This window comes from Nannospalax galili, unplaced genomic scaffold (genome assembly GCF_000622305.1).
Source record: "Nannospalax galili isolate Female #2095 unplaced genomic scaffold, S.galili_v1.0 scaffold439, whole genome shotgun sequence".
In the NCBI taxonomy this organism is placed as follows: Eukaryota; Metazoa; Chordata; class Mammalia; order Rodentia; family Spalacidae; genus Nannospalax; species Nannospalax galili.
The window spans coordinates 1515695-1535825 of record NW_008344194.1 but is presented as its reverse complement, the minus strand read 5'-3'; the positions used below and the strand labels follow the sequence as shown (position 1 = coordinate 1535825).

General features: G+C 33.9%; 1 protein-coding gene across 17 annotated transcripts in view; it reads right to left on the bottom strand.

Moving 5' to 3' along the window:
• Robo2 (roundabout guidance receptor 2) overlaps nucleotides 1-20131 on the bottom strand; it is a 1342812-nt gene that overhangs the window by 90739 nt on the left and 1231942 nt on the right. For all 17 annotated transcript variants that reach the window (XM_017799977.2, XM_029567102.1, XM_029567103.1 and 14 more), the window contains 6 exons: nucleotides 17839-17963; nucleotides 14095-14266; nucleotides 9198-9403; nucleotides 4819-4900; nucleotides 4276-4438; nucleotides 1984-2150 (listed from right to left, as the gene is read on the bottom strand). In XM_017799977.2, coding sequence (XP_017655466.1) covers nucleotides 1984-2150; nucleotides 4276-4438; nucleotides 4819-4900; nucleotides 9198-9403; nucleotides 14095-14266; nucleotides 17839-17963 — 915 coding nt within the window. The remainder of the gene's footprint in view (nucleotides 1-1983; nucleotides 2151-4275; nucleotides 4439-4818; nucleotides 4901-9197; nucleotides 9404-14094; nucleotides 14267-17838; nucleotides 17964-20131) is intronic.

Here is a 20131-nt window from a genome sequence, read left to right as displayed (position 1 = left end):
CAACTTGTGTGTGTTTTGTTTCATCTGTACTTTTTTTGTTCATGTTCATCCTAACCAACAGAGTGAAGTACAAATTGACGTAGAAAAACAAAGTTCCTTTACGTGAATAATATTAATCGTTGCTAGTGATGTATGGTCTACTCTGATATTGATAGTGTAACCACTTAATGCCATTATTGAACTAAAATATTTTCAGTCTTTGAAAATTAAAGTTCAAAACCCAGTGTATTCTTTGAAAAGAAGTACTGGTCTAGGTGTGGAACGTGTGGTGCCAAAACAATGCTGACGTTCAGACACAAAACATGAGTTTTCCTATTAAATATCTGTTCAGAAAAACCCAGTCTTTTGCCCTGTGAAGTTTCTCAGCTGGAACAAGCCAGATCACAAACAACTTTTCATTAATCTTTGTTGACCTTTTCACTGAGAGTTATTTTATAAGTCTAGATTTAGAGACTGGCATAGTTATTGACTGATCATGAAGGTGTGCCAGACTCAATCACACCAGCAGTGCTCTGCGTTCTCCTGTTTCCATATCTCAGTCTGCTGCTGCTGCTGCCACACACACACACACACACACACACACACACACACACACACACACACACTGATTGCTATCTACATAGGTGTAAATGATCTAGGTCCTATAATTTTTAGACTTTAAAAAATTGGACATTCCTTCCACTTCACATGCAATCATTTAATTTACTCATTCATTTCAGGCACACTAAAAGCAACTGGATGGAGGTGAGGCAAAATGTAACTAGCTTCAGGTCTTCAGAGTCTTTGTTGTGCTTTTTCTCTCTCAGGAGACAGGTTCTTTACCTACAAGCCCTTTATCATGATGGAAAATTAATCACATTACTGCTTAGAGAACAATAGGGAAGTGGATTCCCCTCCTCCCTGACTGTCATCGTGTCAGCCACATTAGCATCACGTGGGGACTTTATTTCACTTCATTCCTTTACTGCACCCTTCTCTGTGATAATGGCATGCTAGTCACTACCCCTCAACTACATTGTAATTATAATAATATTTTATGGGTGCATGGTGCTTTTCATAGCATAAAAATACTCCTTTGAGTTATATCTTGTTCAGAGCCTCTTACAAATAAGAAATAATTAACCCTTTCTCAAGAACCCTGTGAGAAATTAGATTATAATAAATATAAAGGTCCAGTGTTCTACTGTACTGCTTCCCTTGTCTTACTAGTAAAAAAGGAAAGTATAATGTAGCATTCTATATTAAACCCCCACTTCAATGACTTCTCTGTAAGAAAAGACAGGCTACAAATGATGAGGAAAGGAAATCTTCCATTTTAAAATGAATCATATTTTAACATTCTGGGGTCTGATGTTATGTTAGACATAAGAATTACCTATTACCAAGAAGAGAATTTGATTTACTCTGTTCTAAGTAAATATGTTCTTGAAACAACTGTTTAGCTAAAATGCATAGTAGAGGTAATGGTACGGTATTACCTGGAGGGTGTACTAACCTAAACTCAAAGCCCTGACCACAGATCTTTTAACTTGAAGACTTAAAATCTGTCTCTAAGAGATTCAGGGGATACTAACATTACCTACTCAAAACCCTTAACCAGAGAACCACTTCCCTAGAAATAGAGAGCTCATGGACTGAAGAAGCAATTCTGATACTCCATCTGGGCATTTACCCTAAATGATTTTTTTTCTGTTATATAATAAAGAAGAAACATTTTCTTCTTTATTTAGAAGATTCCTGTTTTTTTATATATGTACAAATTATTTGTTTTACTTTTTTTTAACTGCAGAAAGCCTGAAAGCACCAGAAAAGACACCTCTTAAAAAGGTGAACTGCAAATTATCTTCTCTTTCATGGGAAAAAAAAATCAAGTGAATAATTATACGAATCAGTGTGCACAATTTACTTTGTTCTGAAACAGTCTCCCTGATTTAAATTGACACATTTTCTAAAGCCAGCCATTTTTACAGCTGCTGAAATTACCTTGTGTACGTACAGGATCCGACATAGGGCTTGGGTCACTGAGACCTTGGGGGTTGATTGCTCTGACCATGAATAAGTAGATTGTGTTGGGCCTCAACCCTCTCACAGTATAGAGGGTTGTCTTAACGTGGTTTGCCACTGTTTGCCAGCTATTGCTCACCGATTGGCTGAAATAGGACAAAAAGTTGATTTAAAGAACAGTCATAAGACCATAGGAAATGGACTTGGGTATCAATGACAAAGGTTAATGGCTGAAAATTAAACACATGTACACACACAACACTTGAAGTGCTCAGCCCAATAAACGAAACATTTGGATGACTTCAAGTTATTCAACAATAAAGCCAAGCCCACCTAACGGAAGTGTCATGCACAACAAAATTTAACTCATCCCAGAAGATGTGACAGCCCTTTACTAAATGCACAGCAGCCCACTAAATGAAAACCTGTAAAAGGAACAGAGGCCAAGATCACAACATCAAGTTTATACAATAAGTATGGTCCTCATAAATGCATATATATATACCTTGCAAAGAATTAACCTGTAGAAAGAATAAATGGACTACAGAGTAACTTATGCCAATACATTTTCTTGTTACAAGGTGTGTTTTCTTTTGCATCAATTCCACATGCAATATTATAATAGAGCCTTCTAAAACTACATATCTGTAAAAGAAGAAAGGAAGCATGTAATGAATATTTTTCCCTTGGTTACATTTTTAATAAAATTGCACATTACACAGTATTGTGATTTCTCATCTCAGAATGATGAAGCATCTCTGAATCTGTATGTGGACCCTCTACAAATGACTATAGATGGATGACATTTTAGAACACTTTCTCTAAGGTCAAATGGAACTTTTGCTCTAAATGCAAAGAAAATGTGATTTTTAAAAATTATTTTATTTATTACTTTTATTTTATGTGTATTCGTGTATTGTCTGCATGTAGGTAAGTGCACCAGGAAGACAGAAGAAGGCTGTCAGATTCCCTGAAACTGGAGTTACAGACAGTTGTTAGCTGCCATGTGGGTGCTGGGATTTGAACCTGGGTCTTCTGCAAGAACATTCAGTGTTCTTAAATGCTGCACCATGTGTCCAGCCCCCAAAATGTAATGTTTTAGGACTTTTTTTCTGTTAGACATTCTTATGCTTTAAAGCATAAAAAGTAATGAAAAATACTTTTTAAAATTTGAAAATTATGTATCTATAACTAACTTAAATATGAATTAGGAAAACTTAAAATGAAAGTCGTTATTTGTCCTAATGTTGACAGTGGACAAAGGCTATCTTTCAAACTGTACAACAAACAGAAGCACAATGAAACTGAATGCAAAAACAGTGTTATGCATTTTTCCATTTGTATTTTATCAATTCCAGACCAAGCAATGTAATGACATGCAATCATTTATCATCTGTATCTGTGTTGATAACAACTATTTCAAAGAGGACATAAAAACAGCTTTTCTTTAAAAAATTAGAAGCACATGGAATCAATTTATCAACTTTCATTTTAAATTTTATTGCAAGAATATCCAGTAGATGTATTCAAGTACATTGTGTCAAAAACGTTAGAAGTGCTTCACATTTCTGCTCTAATTATTAGGAATAAATATCCCTAAATCTTATGCTTAAGTAAATATCGAGGAAACTTTAAATGTGCCTGTGTCTTGTTATAGTTAAGTTCTGCCTGATTTTAATGTCTTAATGTGGTACACATACACAATGGAATTTTATTCAGCTGCAAAGGAGAATGAAATCACAATTTTTTTTAATCAAAGGATCTGGAAAATATGATATTAACTAAGGTGACCAAAAGTCAGAAAGACAAAACAGAAGTTCTCTCTCATATGAGGATCTGAGTCCACAATATACACATATTAGAATGTGTGTGTGTGTGTGTGTGTGTTTTAATATGGGTAAATCCTTAAAAACTAGAAAGGAGATCAGAAGGTACAAATGGGTGATGAGGAAGCACTGGGGTCCACAGGCAAAGGGGAAGATGCGTTACTGTATAAACATATATAATTGTCAGGATGAAGAAAATAAAGAAATTATGTTGTGAAATATCTCTTTATAGGCCTAGGAATGGATAATAAATATTGAATCTTATAATTAATTTGTAAATGAAAATGTTATGCCTATTCTTGAATAAAGTCAGATATAAAGATAAATCCTTGAAGTGCCATGATTGAAATTGTTCTTAACATAAAATATCAGCTCAGTTGAAATATGAAGGTACAGGAATTCAACAAATATCCAGTGGAGAACAGAAACAGGAGTTTCCCCCTACCTGAAAGCCTCAATGATATATGCACTTGCTGGAAGAGTTCCAGGGGTACCTGGTTGCCAGGACAAGGTGACACTGTTCTTAGTTACATCAGTAACCTGTGGTTTCGATGGCGGCCCTGGCAGGTCATTGAAATCATAATTTTTACTGATTGTTGCTCCGGATTCTATAGAGGACAAACAGAAAAATCTTCATTCTTGATTTTGTAAGCTGACAATAATGCTGATAAGAAGGAAATATTGAAGAAGTTGACTTGACAGTGAGCAATTCATCTTCATAAATTACAGGGATTGATCAGCTGCTTTTCCTTCTTGCTAATAAATTAAACTTCCTTTTAATGTATAATAACTAGAATTTCTTGCATTTCAGAAGTAAAATATCAAGCTTATGAAATATAGACTCATGGCATCCCACAAAGACAGTGCTATGGCCAACTGGTATGGGAATTCAAAATTGGCATTGAATGTGAAGATACAGTCAATGTCTGTTAAACCTTGATTTAATGAGGAGCCCTCATTAAATAATTTCACCTCATTCAGAACTCACCTGTCACATCCAGCACTGCACTCCAGGAAGTTTCCCCACTTGAACTTGTAGCCACACAGGTATAAGTGCCAGTATCAGAAATCTAACATGCATGGAAAGAAAGAATTCAGTTGTGGTCCACTTGCAGGATAACCACTCAATATTGGTCAGGCAATTCTTAATTTCTTAAAATAAAATGTATTATTTGACTTTCCAAGTAACACATTATAGTCAATAACATGTGTATATACATTTATAATACTTAAATAACCTTATGTTACAATATTGATTACAAGTTTTAAAATTTATATCTGGAACTAAATGCTGATTGTCTGATAAAGTCCATTTTTTAATTTTCTTGCCCTCATAGTGATACTGTGCCTAAGATTAATAAAACATTGGACTCAATAATCTTCACTGTGTTTGGGAGTAAAAATTGGTCAACAGAGAAAAAGGCAAAACAAAACACAGAATTAATATTCTATGATGAACAGAAGTTTGTTATAAAATGTGAGAATTTATGGGATATTACAACTTCATTTTCAAAGTAAATGGATGACTCAAACTTTGATAATAGATTTTCAGATAAATCATTAGTACATGAAGTTACTGCCATGCCATCATTTTAATTGATTTCAAATGTCAGTACGTATTTAAGTTTCAAATTTCTTGGCACATCACTCTTTTCCATAGTGTTTCTGTACAATTTTCTTCTATCACACAGAGGGATGATGGGAATAGCCATTGTGGAATGAACCATCCTTTCAAACGTGGCTGTGAACACATTATAGTCATTAGAAATCTTTGCATTTAAGAAGAATCACTCACAAACCAAATATAATGAGCTGAAGTTGGATTTTAATGGGATGTTCATTTGAATATGGGCTGTGAAAGTGTAAAAGAATTTGCATTTTATTATAGCTGTTGAACTAAAATGTAGCACTTGTTATTCCGTGTAATTGCTAAAAGAAGTCTATGTAGGTAATGCATCTTAACTGTACCTCCTTGTCATTGTGTGGAGATACAAGCATGGCATTAGCTGTGCTAGGTAGGTTTTAATGAGTATTGGAATATTCTACTTCTCAAAAGATACAGGTGCAGTTACCAATTAGCTGGACTATGAGAACATAGCATCTAGCATAGTATTTTGTTCTTTGGCCTTATGCATTGAAAAAATGAAATTTGAGACACAAAGGAATATGACCTAAAGTAAACCTCTCTCATCTACTCCAGTGAAGTACTGCTAAGCTTATTTTAATCTCCAGGTAGCAACAGCCTTTGTATAGAAAAAGAACAAGGTATTCAATTTGGATGTGATCAAAAATCTAAATATCTGCTAAATCTCACTGTTGTGTTACCATAGTCATCATCACCATGTTCCTTTTTAGTGTCTTAACTTTATTTTTTATTTATTTTTTTGTCTTTTTGAAGCAAGGTCTCCTTGCGGCCCCAGCTGTCCTGGAACTCACTATGTAGACCAGGCTGGCCTTGAACTCACAGAGATCCGCCTGCCTCTGCCTCCCAAGTGCTGGGACTACAGGCATGAGCCACCATGTTCGGCTTCTCAAAGAAACTACTCAGAGACATTTTCACAGATGCAAAGTTTATTGACGCCCTCAAGTTATCCAGCTTTAATTGCTTCCTTTCAACATTCCTAGGAATCTTGACTATCAAAGCACAGACTTTAATCCAGCAATATAGCAAAAATGCATTAACCTTCATGGCCCAAGATGATTTTTAGCTCAGAGAGAGGTTAAAGTGTTTATGCAAGGAGAACTTGTGTGAATTTTTAAATAACTTTCATTTTGTTCAAAGAAAGTTAGCTAATTTACAATCAATAAAAGCAAATATCAAAGGGGTCCATATTAATTTATTTTCCATTAACAGAACTTGGCAATAATTTTTACACCTAGAATGATAAATAATTCATTATTTTGAAAGTTAAAATTATACATAAATGCATTAAAGTTTATCTAGGATTGGCTATTTGTCTATTTGACATATATATGTGTATAATACATTGATAAATGACCATATAAATATGTAAATGTATTCAATCCTAAGAGAAGAATCATCCTCATTTGAAAATATGGAATAAAATATTTTGCCTCTCCTCCTGGCTTCTGAATGAGAAGATTCAAGATTTACAATATTTTCTTGCTTTTTTGGTATTTTTTCACATTTATTTTATTATATTGTGTTTGTTTGTATGCTCACACCTATATGCTCTAGCATGCCACAGGGATAGGGAGGTCAGAGAACAACTTGCAGTCATGGGTTCCTTCCTTCCAATATATGGGATGGGCATCAAACGCAAGTGTTCAGGCTTGGCAATAGGCACCATATCCTAGTGAGCATCTCTAGGGTCCTCTTTTGGTTTTTCTCCACCTTGGTTTCCAGTTTCTACTTGAGCACAAAAGTCTACTAATTGCTCTTCTACTGAAGCATTTTCAATATTTTTTTTCAATCTACTGTTATATTAGCTATCTCAATTCTGACTCACTTCTTCAGGCTTGTGATTCTTGTAAACAACTCTGCTTTACTGTAGTGCTTGATAGCTGGGGAAATGTGGGTGGGTTTCCTATATCTGATTAAATGAGTTGGGCTATGCTGGCAGAGGACAGGTAACTCTCACAATAACATGTGTCTGGTTGTCACTCCTCATGTGATCCTTTATCTTAGTACAATGCAGATGGGACCTTACTTATATTTGGCGAACAGCATGCTTCACAGTTGCAGGATGTTATGCTTTTAGTTTTCTACCATAGGATTATAACACCCATTTTCCTGTGAGACTCTCATGCTGATTTTGTGGAAATAAGGACTCTTATTAGGAAGACCCACATAACAAGAGACTAGAGACTGCCATCACCCAATTAGCAGAAGCTGAATAGTCTGTCTATTGGACAGAAGAAACTCTTAAGCAATCAACAACCATAGCACTGTGACTGGAAGACAGTCTATCTTCTCTCCAACTCAGATGAGACTCCAGCCTTAACTGACTACAATGCAAGCTTTGTGAAAACTGTAGTAGAAGTCCCAGCCAGTCCTGGCCATACTTCTAATTCATAGAAGTTGTGAGGTAATAACTCTGTGTTACTTTACATCTGTGACTTTTGCTAAAATACTGTTGAATATTAGAAAATTAATGCAACATTCAGAATCACATATTGTGTTTCAGGTTACCTTTGATGCAGGTCTAACTTACTATACTTTGAGGAAAGACAATTCTATTTCATGTACATTTCAGTGAAAATACCAATGATTCATTCTCATCTGGAGGTTTAAATATCAAATTAACAGCAAACTAACCAAAAATCTAATGTATTGTCCAACTATCCACATCTGCCTCATGTGAACTCAGTCTCATCCTTTTATTCTTGCCATGCAATTTTTTGGCCTAGCCAATTTATCTTCTTAGACTCATACTCTTCCTTTACATTGAGAGTAAAATTAGAAACATTTGTTATGCCCAAATTATTTCAATTGCCTTCTATTATGATGAAATCTGTGTTCAAGATTTTTAGTTTCAGGACTGGGGAGATTGCAGTCAGTAAAGTGCTTGCTTTGTAGGCATGAGGACCTGAGTCTAATCCCTAAATACATTAAAAAAGATCAGTGAGTGGTGATGTATATCTCTAATCCCAGTCCTGGGAAGGCAGACATGGGTGGCTACCTGGGACTCTCTGGTCAGCCAGCCTACTCTACTCAGTGAGATACAGGCCAGTGAGAGGCCCTGTCCATTCCTACTACTTCTCACCCGAAAAAACACAAGGCAGATTCGTCTTGAGGAAGGCACCATAGGTTGTCCTCTGAATCCCATATCCCATGTGCAAATATACCTTCAAACAAATGAATACTCACAAAACGCACACACACACACACACACACACACACACACACACACACACACACACAAAACCTCCCAAATCCAAATAAATAAAATACAAGATTTCTAGTTTCACTGATGGCATGCAGATGGTATTAAATAAAGAAATACAAGACAGGTATAGTAGTGCACACCTTTAGTACCAGCACTCGGGAGGCAGAGACAGGCAGATTTCTGTGAGTTCAAGGCCAGCCTGGTCGACATAACAAGTTCCAGGACAGCTGGGGCTACAGGGATACTCTGTCTCTAAAAGACCAGAGAGAGAGAGAGAGAGAGAGAGAGAGAGAGAGAGAGATATTTCTATATATGGCATAAAAACTTATTGGTATCCTAAGGGCAATGACATTTCCTCTAATTTCAATTAATAATTGTTAAACCAAGAAATAAAAGACCTTTCATAAAATGTGCAGTGACCCTGCTGAGATGTAAGATTTTCAGTTAAGCATGCAGGTGTTCTCTAGAGCAGTGCTTATGCTAAGAAGGAGTGAAACAGAAGCCACACATCACTTACCCTTAGATTCTTAATCTGCAACGTCCCTTGTTCTTGGATACTTGCTCTTGGATCCCTACCCAGGAAAGTAAACCCTTCTTTTAACCAGCTAATTACAGGAAGAGGATCACCAGTGGCTTTACATTTCAGTATTGCTGTACCATCTACTGCTAGTGTTTGGTTTATTGGGCCTTGTAGGATTATAGGTGGAGGTCTATCTGTCAAAACTAAAAGATAAACACATATTCAGGATATTTTAACTGCTGTGGCATTCAGTAGTCTTGAAATATTAACATTGATAAGTAAAATTAAACACTCAAAAAGCCATGCATTAAACACTCAAAAGCCATATATTATTATTTATAATTTACTTTGCATGTTAATATCTATTGTATACTTACCAACTATACATACTGAACATACATTTATTCATAATGTACTAAAACCATAGTATTATTTTAATTTACTCTATATTCACTAAAATTAAAATGGCACTGGGATAAATTCTTACATTTTAGAAAGGTTGAAATGTATTGAAAGGCTTAGTCATGCTGAAAATAAGATAAAAATATAGGTAACTTATGGCAATATGTCATAAAATGTTTATTTTATTGCTCATTTACCTTAAGAAAACCTATGGGGCGTATTACCTATAGAACTAACCTCTGCCTTTGATCTTATTGTAAATATATGTAGATCATATAATTTACCATTTATGGCATCCACTGACTTATTTTTACACAAGCTGAAATAATTCTGGTGGTGACAAAATATTAGCTTTAAATTGATTTATTTCCCAAATCATAAGCTTAAGTCTCCAAATTATAGTCCTGTCATTTGGATGAGTTTATTTAGTTCCTACATATAACTAAGCAAAGTTAAGCAGGCTGACTGGAATATATGCTGTAACTAGAGTTTTCACTTAAAATCAGAATTTACAAGTACTTCAACTGTAGTGTTCATCTGGATACATTTTCTATAATTTTATAAAATTTTAGTTCAGTGTCACTTTTTCTTGGAATATTTTTTGTAGCAGTATCTTCATTGGATTCAGAAATATCTTTTTTATTCAAAACCATTTATTCCAACATCAATGGGGAAAATACAAGCTTGGATTCCCCCTTATCTTATCAGACAATTAATTTTTTTAAATTTAGTATTTATTTAATAACCACATGATTAGAAGAAGCATTTCATTACAGCTTTATCATATTCAATAACAATTTCCAGAGCAAAAATACATCTCTTTCAAAAGTGGCTGTAAATATTTAGGTTCACAGTTGAATTAATACAGTTATACAATATTGAACTCAGTATAAACCCTGTAAGACATAAAATTGAATGAAGTTTTAACCTTTAAAAAAGAGATCTTTATTTCATTTAAAAATATACTGCTTCCTACAGAAAGACTCATTTTTAATGCTACTAACACTTAGAGGTTTGCACATGCATCTCTAATCTCTGCATATCTGATTATTTTTAAATGATTTAAGAAACAAATATGAATGTCTGGCTTTATTTAAATGGTTAGTTGAAAAATTGAGTCATTTGGAGGTAATATTTCACCATAGACCATCTCATAATCCAACTGACAGGCCCAAGTCAAAAGAAACTTGTTAAAGGTAAAGTTCTATGACATTCTGTTAGCATACAGCATAGACAGTAGAGCCTTTGGTTAGTTATGAAAATGTTATATGACATAAAACTATATGACATATCAGTTTTTATTTGCAGTTGTATTTATATAAATATTAGCAAATAAAACTGATATGTCATATAAATTATTTAAAATAGATGAGAAATATATAAATATATGAGAATAATCAATCAATTTTAATGTAAATGGGAATCAGAATATCAATTCTCTGTATATCAAGAAAGCATGGACTCTGGCCAAACTAAATCTACTAAGACAATATTAAAAACCTAAAAAGAATCATTGCTAATAATAAATTCAAATCAGAGCTTTTGAGTTTTACTACTTTTTCTTAATTTAAAAGTAAATAAAATAATCTTAATGTAATGAGGGAGGATAGTATTATAATAATGGTAACTATTCTGGCAATAACTGGGCAAATGGAAGTAGAAATGAAAGGTTTATCTATCTTCTTTTTCTTATGGATCAAGATAGAATACAATGTAAAAAACATTATAAATAATTTTCCAAATCAGCGAGAGAAATAGGTGTTCATTATTGCAGTAAAATTTGCTTATTAAGTTTTAAAAGTTGCTTCATCTCTGTTTCAAACTGAATAGCTACTTGGAATTCTAGTAATTTCTTACAACTTGCTTTTTTTTTTATCATATCTCTGAGAAAACTAGATGCAACCAAAGGTCAACTAATTAGATTTTTCTCTTCTTGTTTTTACTACCTAAATGAGTAGATCATTGTCTTTTGAATGACTTTAATCAATAAGGTAATTGAGAACCTCCTGGCTAGAAAAATTTTTCTATCTCAGGGATATTGTAAGTGAATGATGATCACAGATTTTGATGACAATCTAGCTAAAGGTTAAATGAACATTTAGGAGTTTCAGTGATCTGTGAACAACTCCACAGTTTTCTCTAACTGCACATGATAAATCCTTAATAAGCCATTCAGATAAGATATGGTATGATATTTTTTATCAGCATAAGATGTAAATATATTTCATTTCTCTATTAACTCTACCTATAGCATTGTTCTTAGGTTTTTCTAATTTTGAGAAAAAATTAAGCAGAACACTTTCAGTTAATTAATGAGATATCTTAAAGATATATGTATTTAAAACATAAATATATAGACCACATAACTCAGTCCATTATTAGTAAAAGTGTTAACCAACATGGTGCCTTTCATCTCCACTATTAATCTTATCTTATATGAATATTCCAATTAAAAGTATTCCCAGAAATGAATGTAAGCTCAAAAATATAATAACATAAACATAGCTACAGATGCAATAATCACTTTCTTTCCAAAACATGACTTTTATTTTCAAGATCTACCAGAGAATTTCAATCAGCTCAAATGCGTCCCAGGTCATGAAACAGTACATCCAAAATAAAAGTTGCCATTCACATGTAATTACATCAAGAGCCAGTCAGAAAATTCTAAACTTCCAGTCAAAGCTGAAATTCTCAACCTTTGTGTCAACTTAGGCTTTAGAGAAATGGTCATTCTTAATTGTGTGTGTGGTCTGAACAGTAGTTCAACAATTCTGTTACCTCCATTCAATGTTATTTGAAAGTATATTGAATTTCTGATTGCCATTGTAAGTAAAAATCAAGGAAGAAATTCCTATTCAATTATTATGCATGGTTGGAGTCATGTAAGTAATCAGAAAACTCAAAATTAGATACCTTGGTATTAATTTTGGCCCCAGAAAGCTAGAATAATTAGTTTTTCAATGATAACAACTAATAATGCTTTTCAGAAGTTTTGTTTTATTGCATCAGGCACAATTCTGAAAATTTACCTGTCTCAAACACTGTCTGTCATAATACTACTTCCTATAAGTCACTCTTTTTGATTTCTACAAATTAGCCTTTGCCAAATCAAATTATCCTTTCAGGAATATTTAAAGTCTGTTCTCTTTAAAAAACTGTAAGTAGCTGGATTATAGCACAACTCTTAATCATTGTGTTGGAAATATTTATAACAATATACAGGAAAGTGAAACTTTGGTCTAAATATCTTGCTTTTTAATACATGTCTAGATATTTTTCCTGGTATAAAACACAAGACCATTAAGAAGGTTAATAATAACATTTTGACAAAGAAATATGGAAAGCCAGAGAATCAAAGATTTTGCCCATCTAGGGAAGCATTCCACATCATGGTTATCCTTAAACTTGACTTCTTTAGTTGCATTGCAGTAAATCTCTGCAGCATCAGCAGGTACAGCCCTTAGCGGCTCAACATCTCCACAGACTTTGCCTGTCTGTGCTGCTTACCCTCACTCCTGACATTGCACTGAATCAGGCTGTGCTATGGACAGATATTAAGAAATATTGCCTTTATATTCATCTGAGTGACCTTTTAATCTACATGAATATCTGGATTGTTAGAAAGCAAAGGATTTCACCAACAGAAAAGGAAAAGGAAGAGAATTCGAGAGAACATAGACCAAAGCTCTTACATCTCAGAAACTAGAAATAAAAGAAAAAAAAAAAAAACAACAAAAAATGTCAAATATAACAGAAATACCCTCACAAATATAAAACAAAAATGAAGAGTTTTAATTTAAACATCAAAGAATTGGAAAAATTCATGTTCATGAACTCTCACATTATCAATATCCCCTAAATTGTCAAGTGCAATAGACAAACTATCAAGGAAAAATAAAATCCTTTCAAGTTTCATTAGAAACATAAGTGCCTTAAGTTAAGATTCAAAGTATATATGTGCTAATAAAAAATAATAATTTTAGCATTCATCAGTACTTTAGAAGGTATTTAATTAATATCATGAACGTATAATTAAAGTTGGAAGAATGTCGTAATGTGATTAGCTAACTAAAATCACATTTCTGTTTGACTGATGATATTTAAAGATGATATTTCCTTCTACTGCAGTAAAATGAAAGCGTTAATATCTATTAGAAGCAGTCATGTCAGAAAGACTAAATAAAGACATACAGGTTATACTTGTAAACATAGTGAATCATGTCACTGTGTTTAAAATAAAGTATCACTATAATTTTCATATTAAATAGTTGTTTTTATGTTCTTTGGGGTTTTTTTATGTTCTTTGGTTGGGGTGGAGAGTTAGTACTAAATCAGGAAGGATGAGAAACTATCAAAAAATTGCTGCTTTACCTAATCAAATATATCAGTATTGATATAAATTAACAAATCAAAAACTCTATAAGGTTAATGTGTATATTGAAATAAAAATCGTTATTTCCATGAGTCAAATCAAATAATTATATCTTACCATCAGTAACCTCCAGTTGAGCTTTTGCTAAAATGCTTCCTGCCACAGTTAAAGCCTGGCAGACATAATATCCGGCATCAGAACGCTGAATGTTGGTAATCGTGAGGTCTCCAGTAGGGGACACTGAACAGCGACTGTTGGGCTGCTGGGGTTGGTTTGGGAAAAGAAGATTCTGTGGAAACAAACATAATCTCCTCAATATTATTTTCTCTCTGGAAGAAAATTACATTAGGAACAACTATTTCTATTATGGGAATATGGTTGGAAAAAGAAAACATGTAGATATAAAAATACATGGTATTGAAATGACTACATGCACCACAGTGCATTTGACTAGGAAAGAGTATAAAACTCATAGTATGTGAGTTACAAAGTCAGCATTTCCTAGCTGAAGAAGCAAACATCTGCTTTTTTTAAAACAGACTTTTAAATTTTGATTTGAATATAATATTTGCAGTTTTATGAGGCATGGGATACTATTTCAATACTCAGAGCTAACATGCATTGACCAACCAGCATAGTTCATATTTTTTCATATCAGGTTCTTTACCCCCTAATTTTCGCTAGTTACATATCATCTTTGAAATATAGTTTCCATATATTTAAAATGAATAGGTAAAATATTGTTCTTGTGACTTTGACATTTTCAGGATGCTGTAACAGTAAGCAGGTGTTCTTTGAACTGCTCAGAAGAAGCAGTCAAACATCACTGTTGATGAACAGTGTGAATACTTTAGAATAGTTGAATTTGTCTTGCACTGTGAAAGAATTCTTTACACCTGAGACTGACCAAACACAGATAGCCTACCTCTGTTACATGGAGTCTGCAAACCGTAGCAGCTCCTCAAAGAGTTATGAAAAAGTGTAATCTAAGAAAGATTAAGTGAATTGTTCAAAATAAAAAGAGGCCATGGAATGGTTCTGAGAGTGTGCATTGTAATCTCAGAGAATTTCTTAGCATTATTTTCTTTAAACAGTAGTTTTCAACCTACCTCATTAAAGCCTTTCATATACCTCATAGAGGCCAATCACAAATCTTTAAATTTCTTCTACAAGAGCAGTAACATTAATTTGGATGACCTATGTTGTTTCACTGTTGTTCAATTAAGAAAAACATGTGGGTATAATAAATCAAACTGAGAAATGGTTCTAGCTGGATTAAAAATAAGGACATATCAATTTTTATGTTGTATTTACTTACAAAAAAAAGAACATTAGAACCCTCTGGGATCTGTTTTGTAATATAGTAATTAATTTTCCAGGTTTGTAATTAAACAGTTTCAATAAGTTGAAATCAGGAGGTAATAACATTCAATTCAAGACACATTTTCACCTTAAAATGTTTTTACCCTTGAAGTAATGCCAGTGGAAGAGGATAAAATAGGGTATTAACACTTTTCAATTACGCTAAATGACTTTAATCCGGCAAATGATGTCCTACTTTAATTAGAAGCTCTTCTCTTTATTGCAACATGATGGATGTCCACTTTATTAGATTCAAGTGTGACACTATAAGCCCACTTTACATAAACATTACCATGTTATTAAATGCCTTCTAAAAGGAGTGATGTTTACTAGCATGTCAGGAATATCATTTCAAAATGTGGCTGCTCTCCTCTAAAATTTATATTGCTGTGCAAGGCTAGACATTTTCATACATTTGAAAGATAATTGAGAACAAATTAAATATCATGTGGAATCCAAATATATTTGGAAATAAACCATTTAAAAGAGAAGGGCTTAGATTTTAAGGCCATTTGAAAATGATACAATAACTCAAAGTACGTACTTTCCTACAATTAGCCACTAGAACACTAATCTACATTGCACTAATCTATCAGATGGACCAATTCTCCCTAGGATCTCTTCCTCTACAATGTAATATCATTCCACCTTCTAAATGATTCATTGACATGGAAAATCGCATGTTATTGAGTTTAACTCATCATCTATATTCCCAGTGTGAATGACATAGTCAAAAGCAATGGATTACAAAGAAAACCCAGGAACTCGGCAGAGCTCTTTTTGCTTTGAAGAGTTAGAGGATCCTATTAGTGTTAATTGGCCTTATCAACATACATTGAGGAATATGGACTGTTATATTAGGCTGACAACTCTTCCTACTGAGGGGTAGTGATAGATAGCTACAGAAAATGGAAACTAGAAGCAGTAAGGCAAAGTTCTTTTGATAATTTCTCAATTTGTTTAATGAAAATTTACAGTTTGTTCAAGTGCCTCACTTTTACTCTTCATGTCTCTAGCACCACTCCCTCTGCCCCCCCCCCAGAGATATATTGGTGAAGAAAACATTCAATCAAATGAAAATATCTGACAAGAAATTTTATGTAACCATTAGTAATTATAATCTCTGGAATTTCATTGGCTTTGTCAAATAATAGAAGGAATATTTAAATTTATTTGATAATTATTCTTCCAAAAAACATTGATAACTATGTTAAAGACCATCTGTTCATTGGACCAGAATATTGGAAGACATTTTAACTTGTATACCACTTGGAGCTATTTTAGGCATGTGATCGATACACATAAGAAATTGTCTTAACATACAGATCAGTCCAATCTTATTTTAAATAAAACACATGCTCCTTTGCAACACAGTTTATAATTTCATCCAAAAGAAATTTTTACCTGAAGAGTCAAGGAACTCTAGATAGAGTTCCGTTTTAAATGATGGAAAAAAATGTTTGGGCGTTAACGTATGAAATAGTTCTGAAATGGGGCATCCTTTAATCTAACTTCTCATAGCCACCTGTGCTTCCCACAAATTAGAGATGAAATTTCTTCAATAGGAGAAGAGTAAGTGTGTCAGTATCAACTGTTGACTTTTAACAATTGCAGCCATTATTTCCCCCAGACAGTCTTCCAGAAGTTAGGCTGACAACACACTGTGATGGAAGAGGCATCAGGTTGTCCGCCCTTAGGGTGCCTATACAGTTAAAAACAAGCACATACCTAGTTCCAGGAGGAATGTGCAGACATGTTCTTAGTCAAAGCTCTCAATTTCTTTTCTATTTTAAGCTTGAAATTCTACTTAATGCCTCAACCAAAAAGCTAAGCACCTGTCCAAATTTGAACCGAGTTTTACCTGAGAAAATTAATGTGTCCAGCTGAATTTTCACAGACTCTGAGAGGTCTTGCTGGCCAGGAGAAGCAGAGCAAAAACAAGATAGGCGTTTTCTGTTTATAATGTGTTACTTCGTGTCTAAATCTATTATGAAGAGCTACATAGGGGAAAATGGAAAGAAAAATTCTTCCACTATTAAATAGAAGTGTGTTTAAGTTCTTGGTTATACTGTCTAAGAAAGGGAACTGAACTTGGATCCTAGGACAATTAATACTGAATTTTCTTGGTCTGTTTTCCATGTCCCAAGACTTATACGTGTTAGTTCATTTAATTGTACCATGCAACACAGTGCAAGAAAACAATGTGACCTTTACCTTCAGAAACTTCAAATAACTGTCCAGGTTGCAGTATGAACTTTTAAAGGTGATTTTGTTGCACTATTTTATTTCTATTCTGTTATAGTCAGGATCTTAAAAAAAAAATAAGGCTGCCAAGTAAAGAGTGCTGTACTAGAGCATTGATACCCAGTTACTTTACAAACATGTCTTTCTTAGAAATAAAATACGTTCAACATTGATAGTCGAGACAAGGCAAGCTCTGAGGACCAAGGAGATGCAGAAGTTCGGAGATGTCAGAAAAGGAGTTATGGCCCCACTCACCTGGCTGCCTTCTTTCTGCCAAAAAACAGCTGGCTGTGGGTTTCCTTTAGTTTCACAGGGAAATGTCACTGTCCGGCCTTGAGCAACAATCTGATCTCTTGGCCTAACCACAAACTGTGGAGGTGCTAGAATTTGAATGGAAAGAAAGTGTAAATATCAACTTTTGACAACGATGAAAACGATTTCAAAGAGAAAATATGGTCCTGGGTGGGTTTCTTAGAGCTGGAGAAAGCCTCCATGTTTTTGCTTATTTTTATGAACTTCTCACAGCACAAAGGAAAAAGGAAAACTCTCACTAGTGGGAGGAAAGAAGCAAGCTTATTAGCAGACGTAATTTAAATGTTGCACATCATCATCCTGTGTCTTAAATACTTGCACAAGAAAATGGATTCCTCATGAATCTCTAATTTCAAGGTAAAATATGATTTCCTAATTTGGTTCTTTATTTTGAGTAGGTCAAGATGATGAAGAACCACTCCCTTAAACATCCATCTCCTCTAAAAATCAATCTATTGGCAAACTCAACTGTCTTTATAGTATGTATAAAACATTACCCGAGACCATGAGAAAACCAGAAGTATAAAATAAGATCTTGATTTGTAAATGTTTAATTAGAACCAACAATTGACAGGTTAAAGACATCCAAGTGCTTAAGACATGATGATTACATTCAAAGGTAACTAACAGCATAGATACGTGCAATAAAACAGTTCATCCAATTTGATTCATTCAGATAATCAGTAGTCAAGTAATTGCTACAGCCTCCTACTGGGCACTAAAGTTAGAAATGAAAAGCTCTCACAATCGTTAAGAATCTCAGTCTTGTGAAAAAAATCATAATAATAAAATGTGACAAAGATAACATAAAACCAAAAGTCACTCAACAATTATTAGACTGTGGTAAGTATACAGAGGTACTTGCAGATTACCACATAGAAACACTTAAGTCATACTGCAAAGAGTAAATGTGATGAGACTTGGGAGAGCGCAATCTCCTTGTGTTATTGTAGCTTTGAGAAATATTTGTGTAGGAAATGGAGGTTATAAGAGTTTTAAGAAAAGGCAGGATTTGGATAGACTGATAGACATATTCTAGCTAAGGTGTTCACTGTACAGAGTGGAAGCAAGAACACATCTACCATAATGATGTGAAATTGGGGAAGAATGGAAAGTTTAAATTGCAAAACACATCAGGTTAACAATGGAAGGCTTAAGCCATCCTGCCAACTTTACTGTGACTGTGTCTAAGCTGAGTGACAAGGGCAAAGCAAACTTTCTAAAACACTTTAAGACAGCATAAATGGCACAAGGAACCAAAGTTAAGAGTCTAGTTAGGACTGACAGAATGATGCAGGTGAAGACAATAAGACCAAGACATGGATGAACAACTCTAACAGAAAAGAAGGAGATGGAAATAAAGTGTCCTAGTGATGCTCATTTAAAGTGGAGCCTAATGATTAAGAGGAAATATTGAGATACAGTAGAACCAAGAAGTCTCTCAAAGGCATCTTCATACCAACCCACTTCTACTGAAGAGAAAACATCATCCTGATTCCATGATTTTTCCAAATAACCATTTTTACTTTAATTAGCTACTAATACTAGAACCCTAAGACCAATAAAACAATTTAAAGTCAAATTTCATTTCTAGAACCTGTTGCCCACAGCAATAATTATAAAAAATAAAATATGAAGAATTGCAACAACATGTAATGTACAATAAGGCCCTTACTTGGATTCTTTCTGTTCGGCCTTCTGAATACTGAAGTGCAAAACTCAGGATGGAATAGCACAGGGTAGCTTTACCCGCCCCCCACACACAGCTAATTACACATCCGAACAGAAATGTATCACTGTGTAAACTGCAGAATTTTTTCAAAAGAAAAATCAGTGAGATTTGTTTTTGCTTAACTTTTACTTTTTATCTTTATTGTGGTATCCTGTTATATTTTCTCTTAATTCAACATATCCAGAAAATACTTTGGCGACATCTGGGACTAAATCCACTAAGTGAAATAGTTTTCTGTAACTGTAGATAACAGAAGACTCATTCCAACACCACAGACAACCCAGATTTATGAATCTCTTTGAATAGTATAGTACATGTTGCTTGAATTTTTTCAGATTACATGCTTGTTACAACCTCCAGCTATATCTACACAATTCTAATGCAACAGCAGATACATTGAATTTTGTTTTAAATAGGAATGATAGTTTAAATCAATATTAAACAATTACTTTAAGGAAACCTCTTAAAACACAGTGTCACTTTGTCAGTAGAGCTATGAAATAA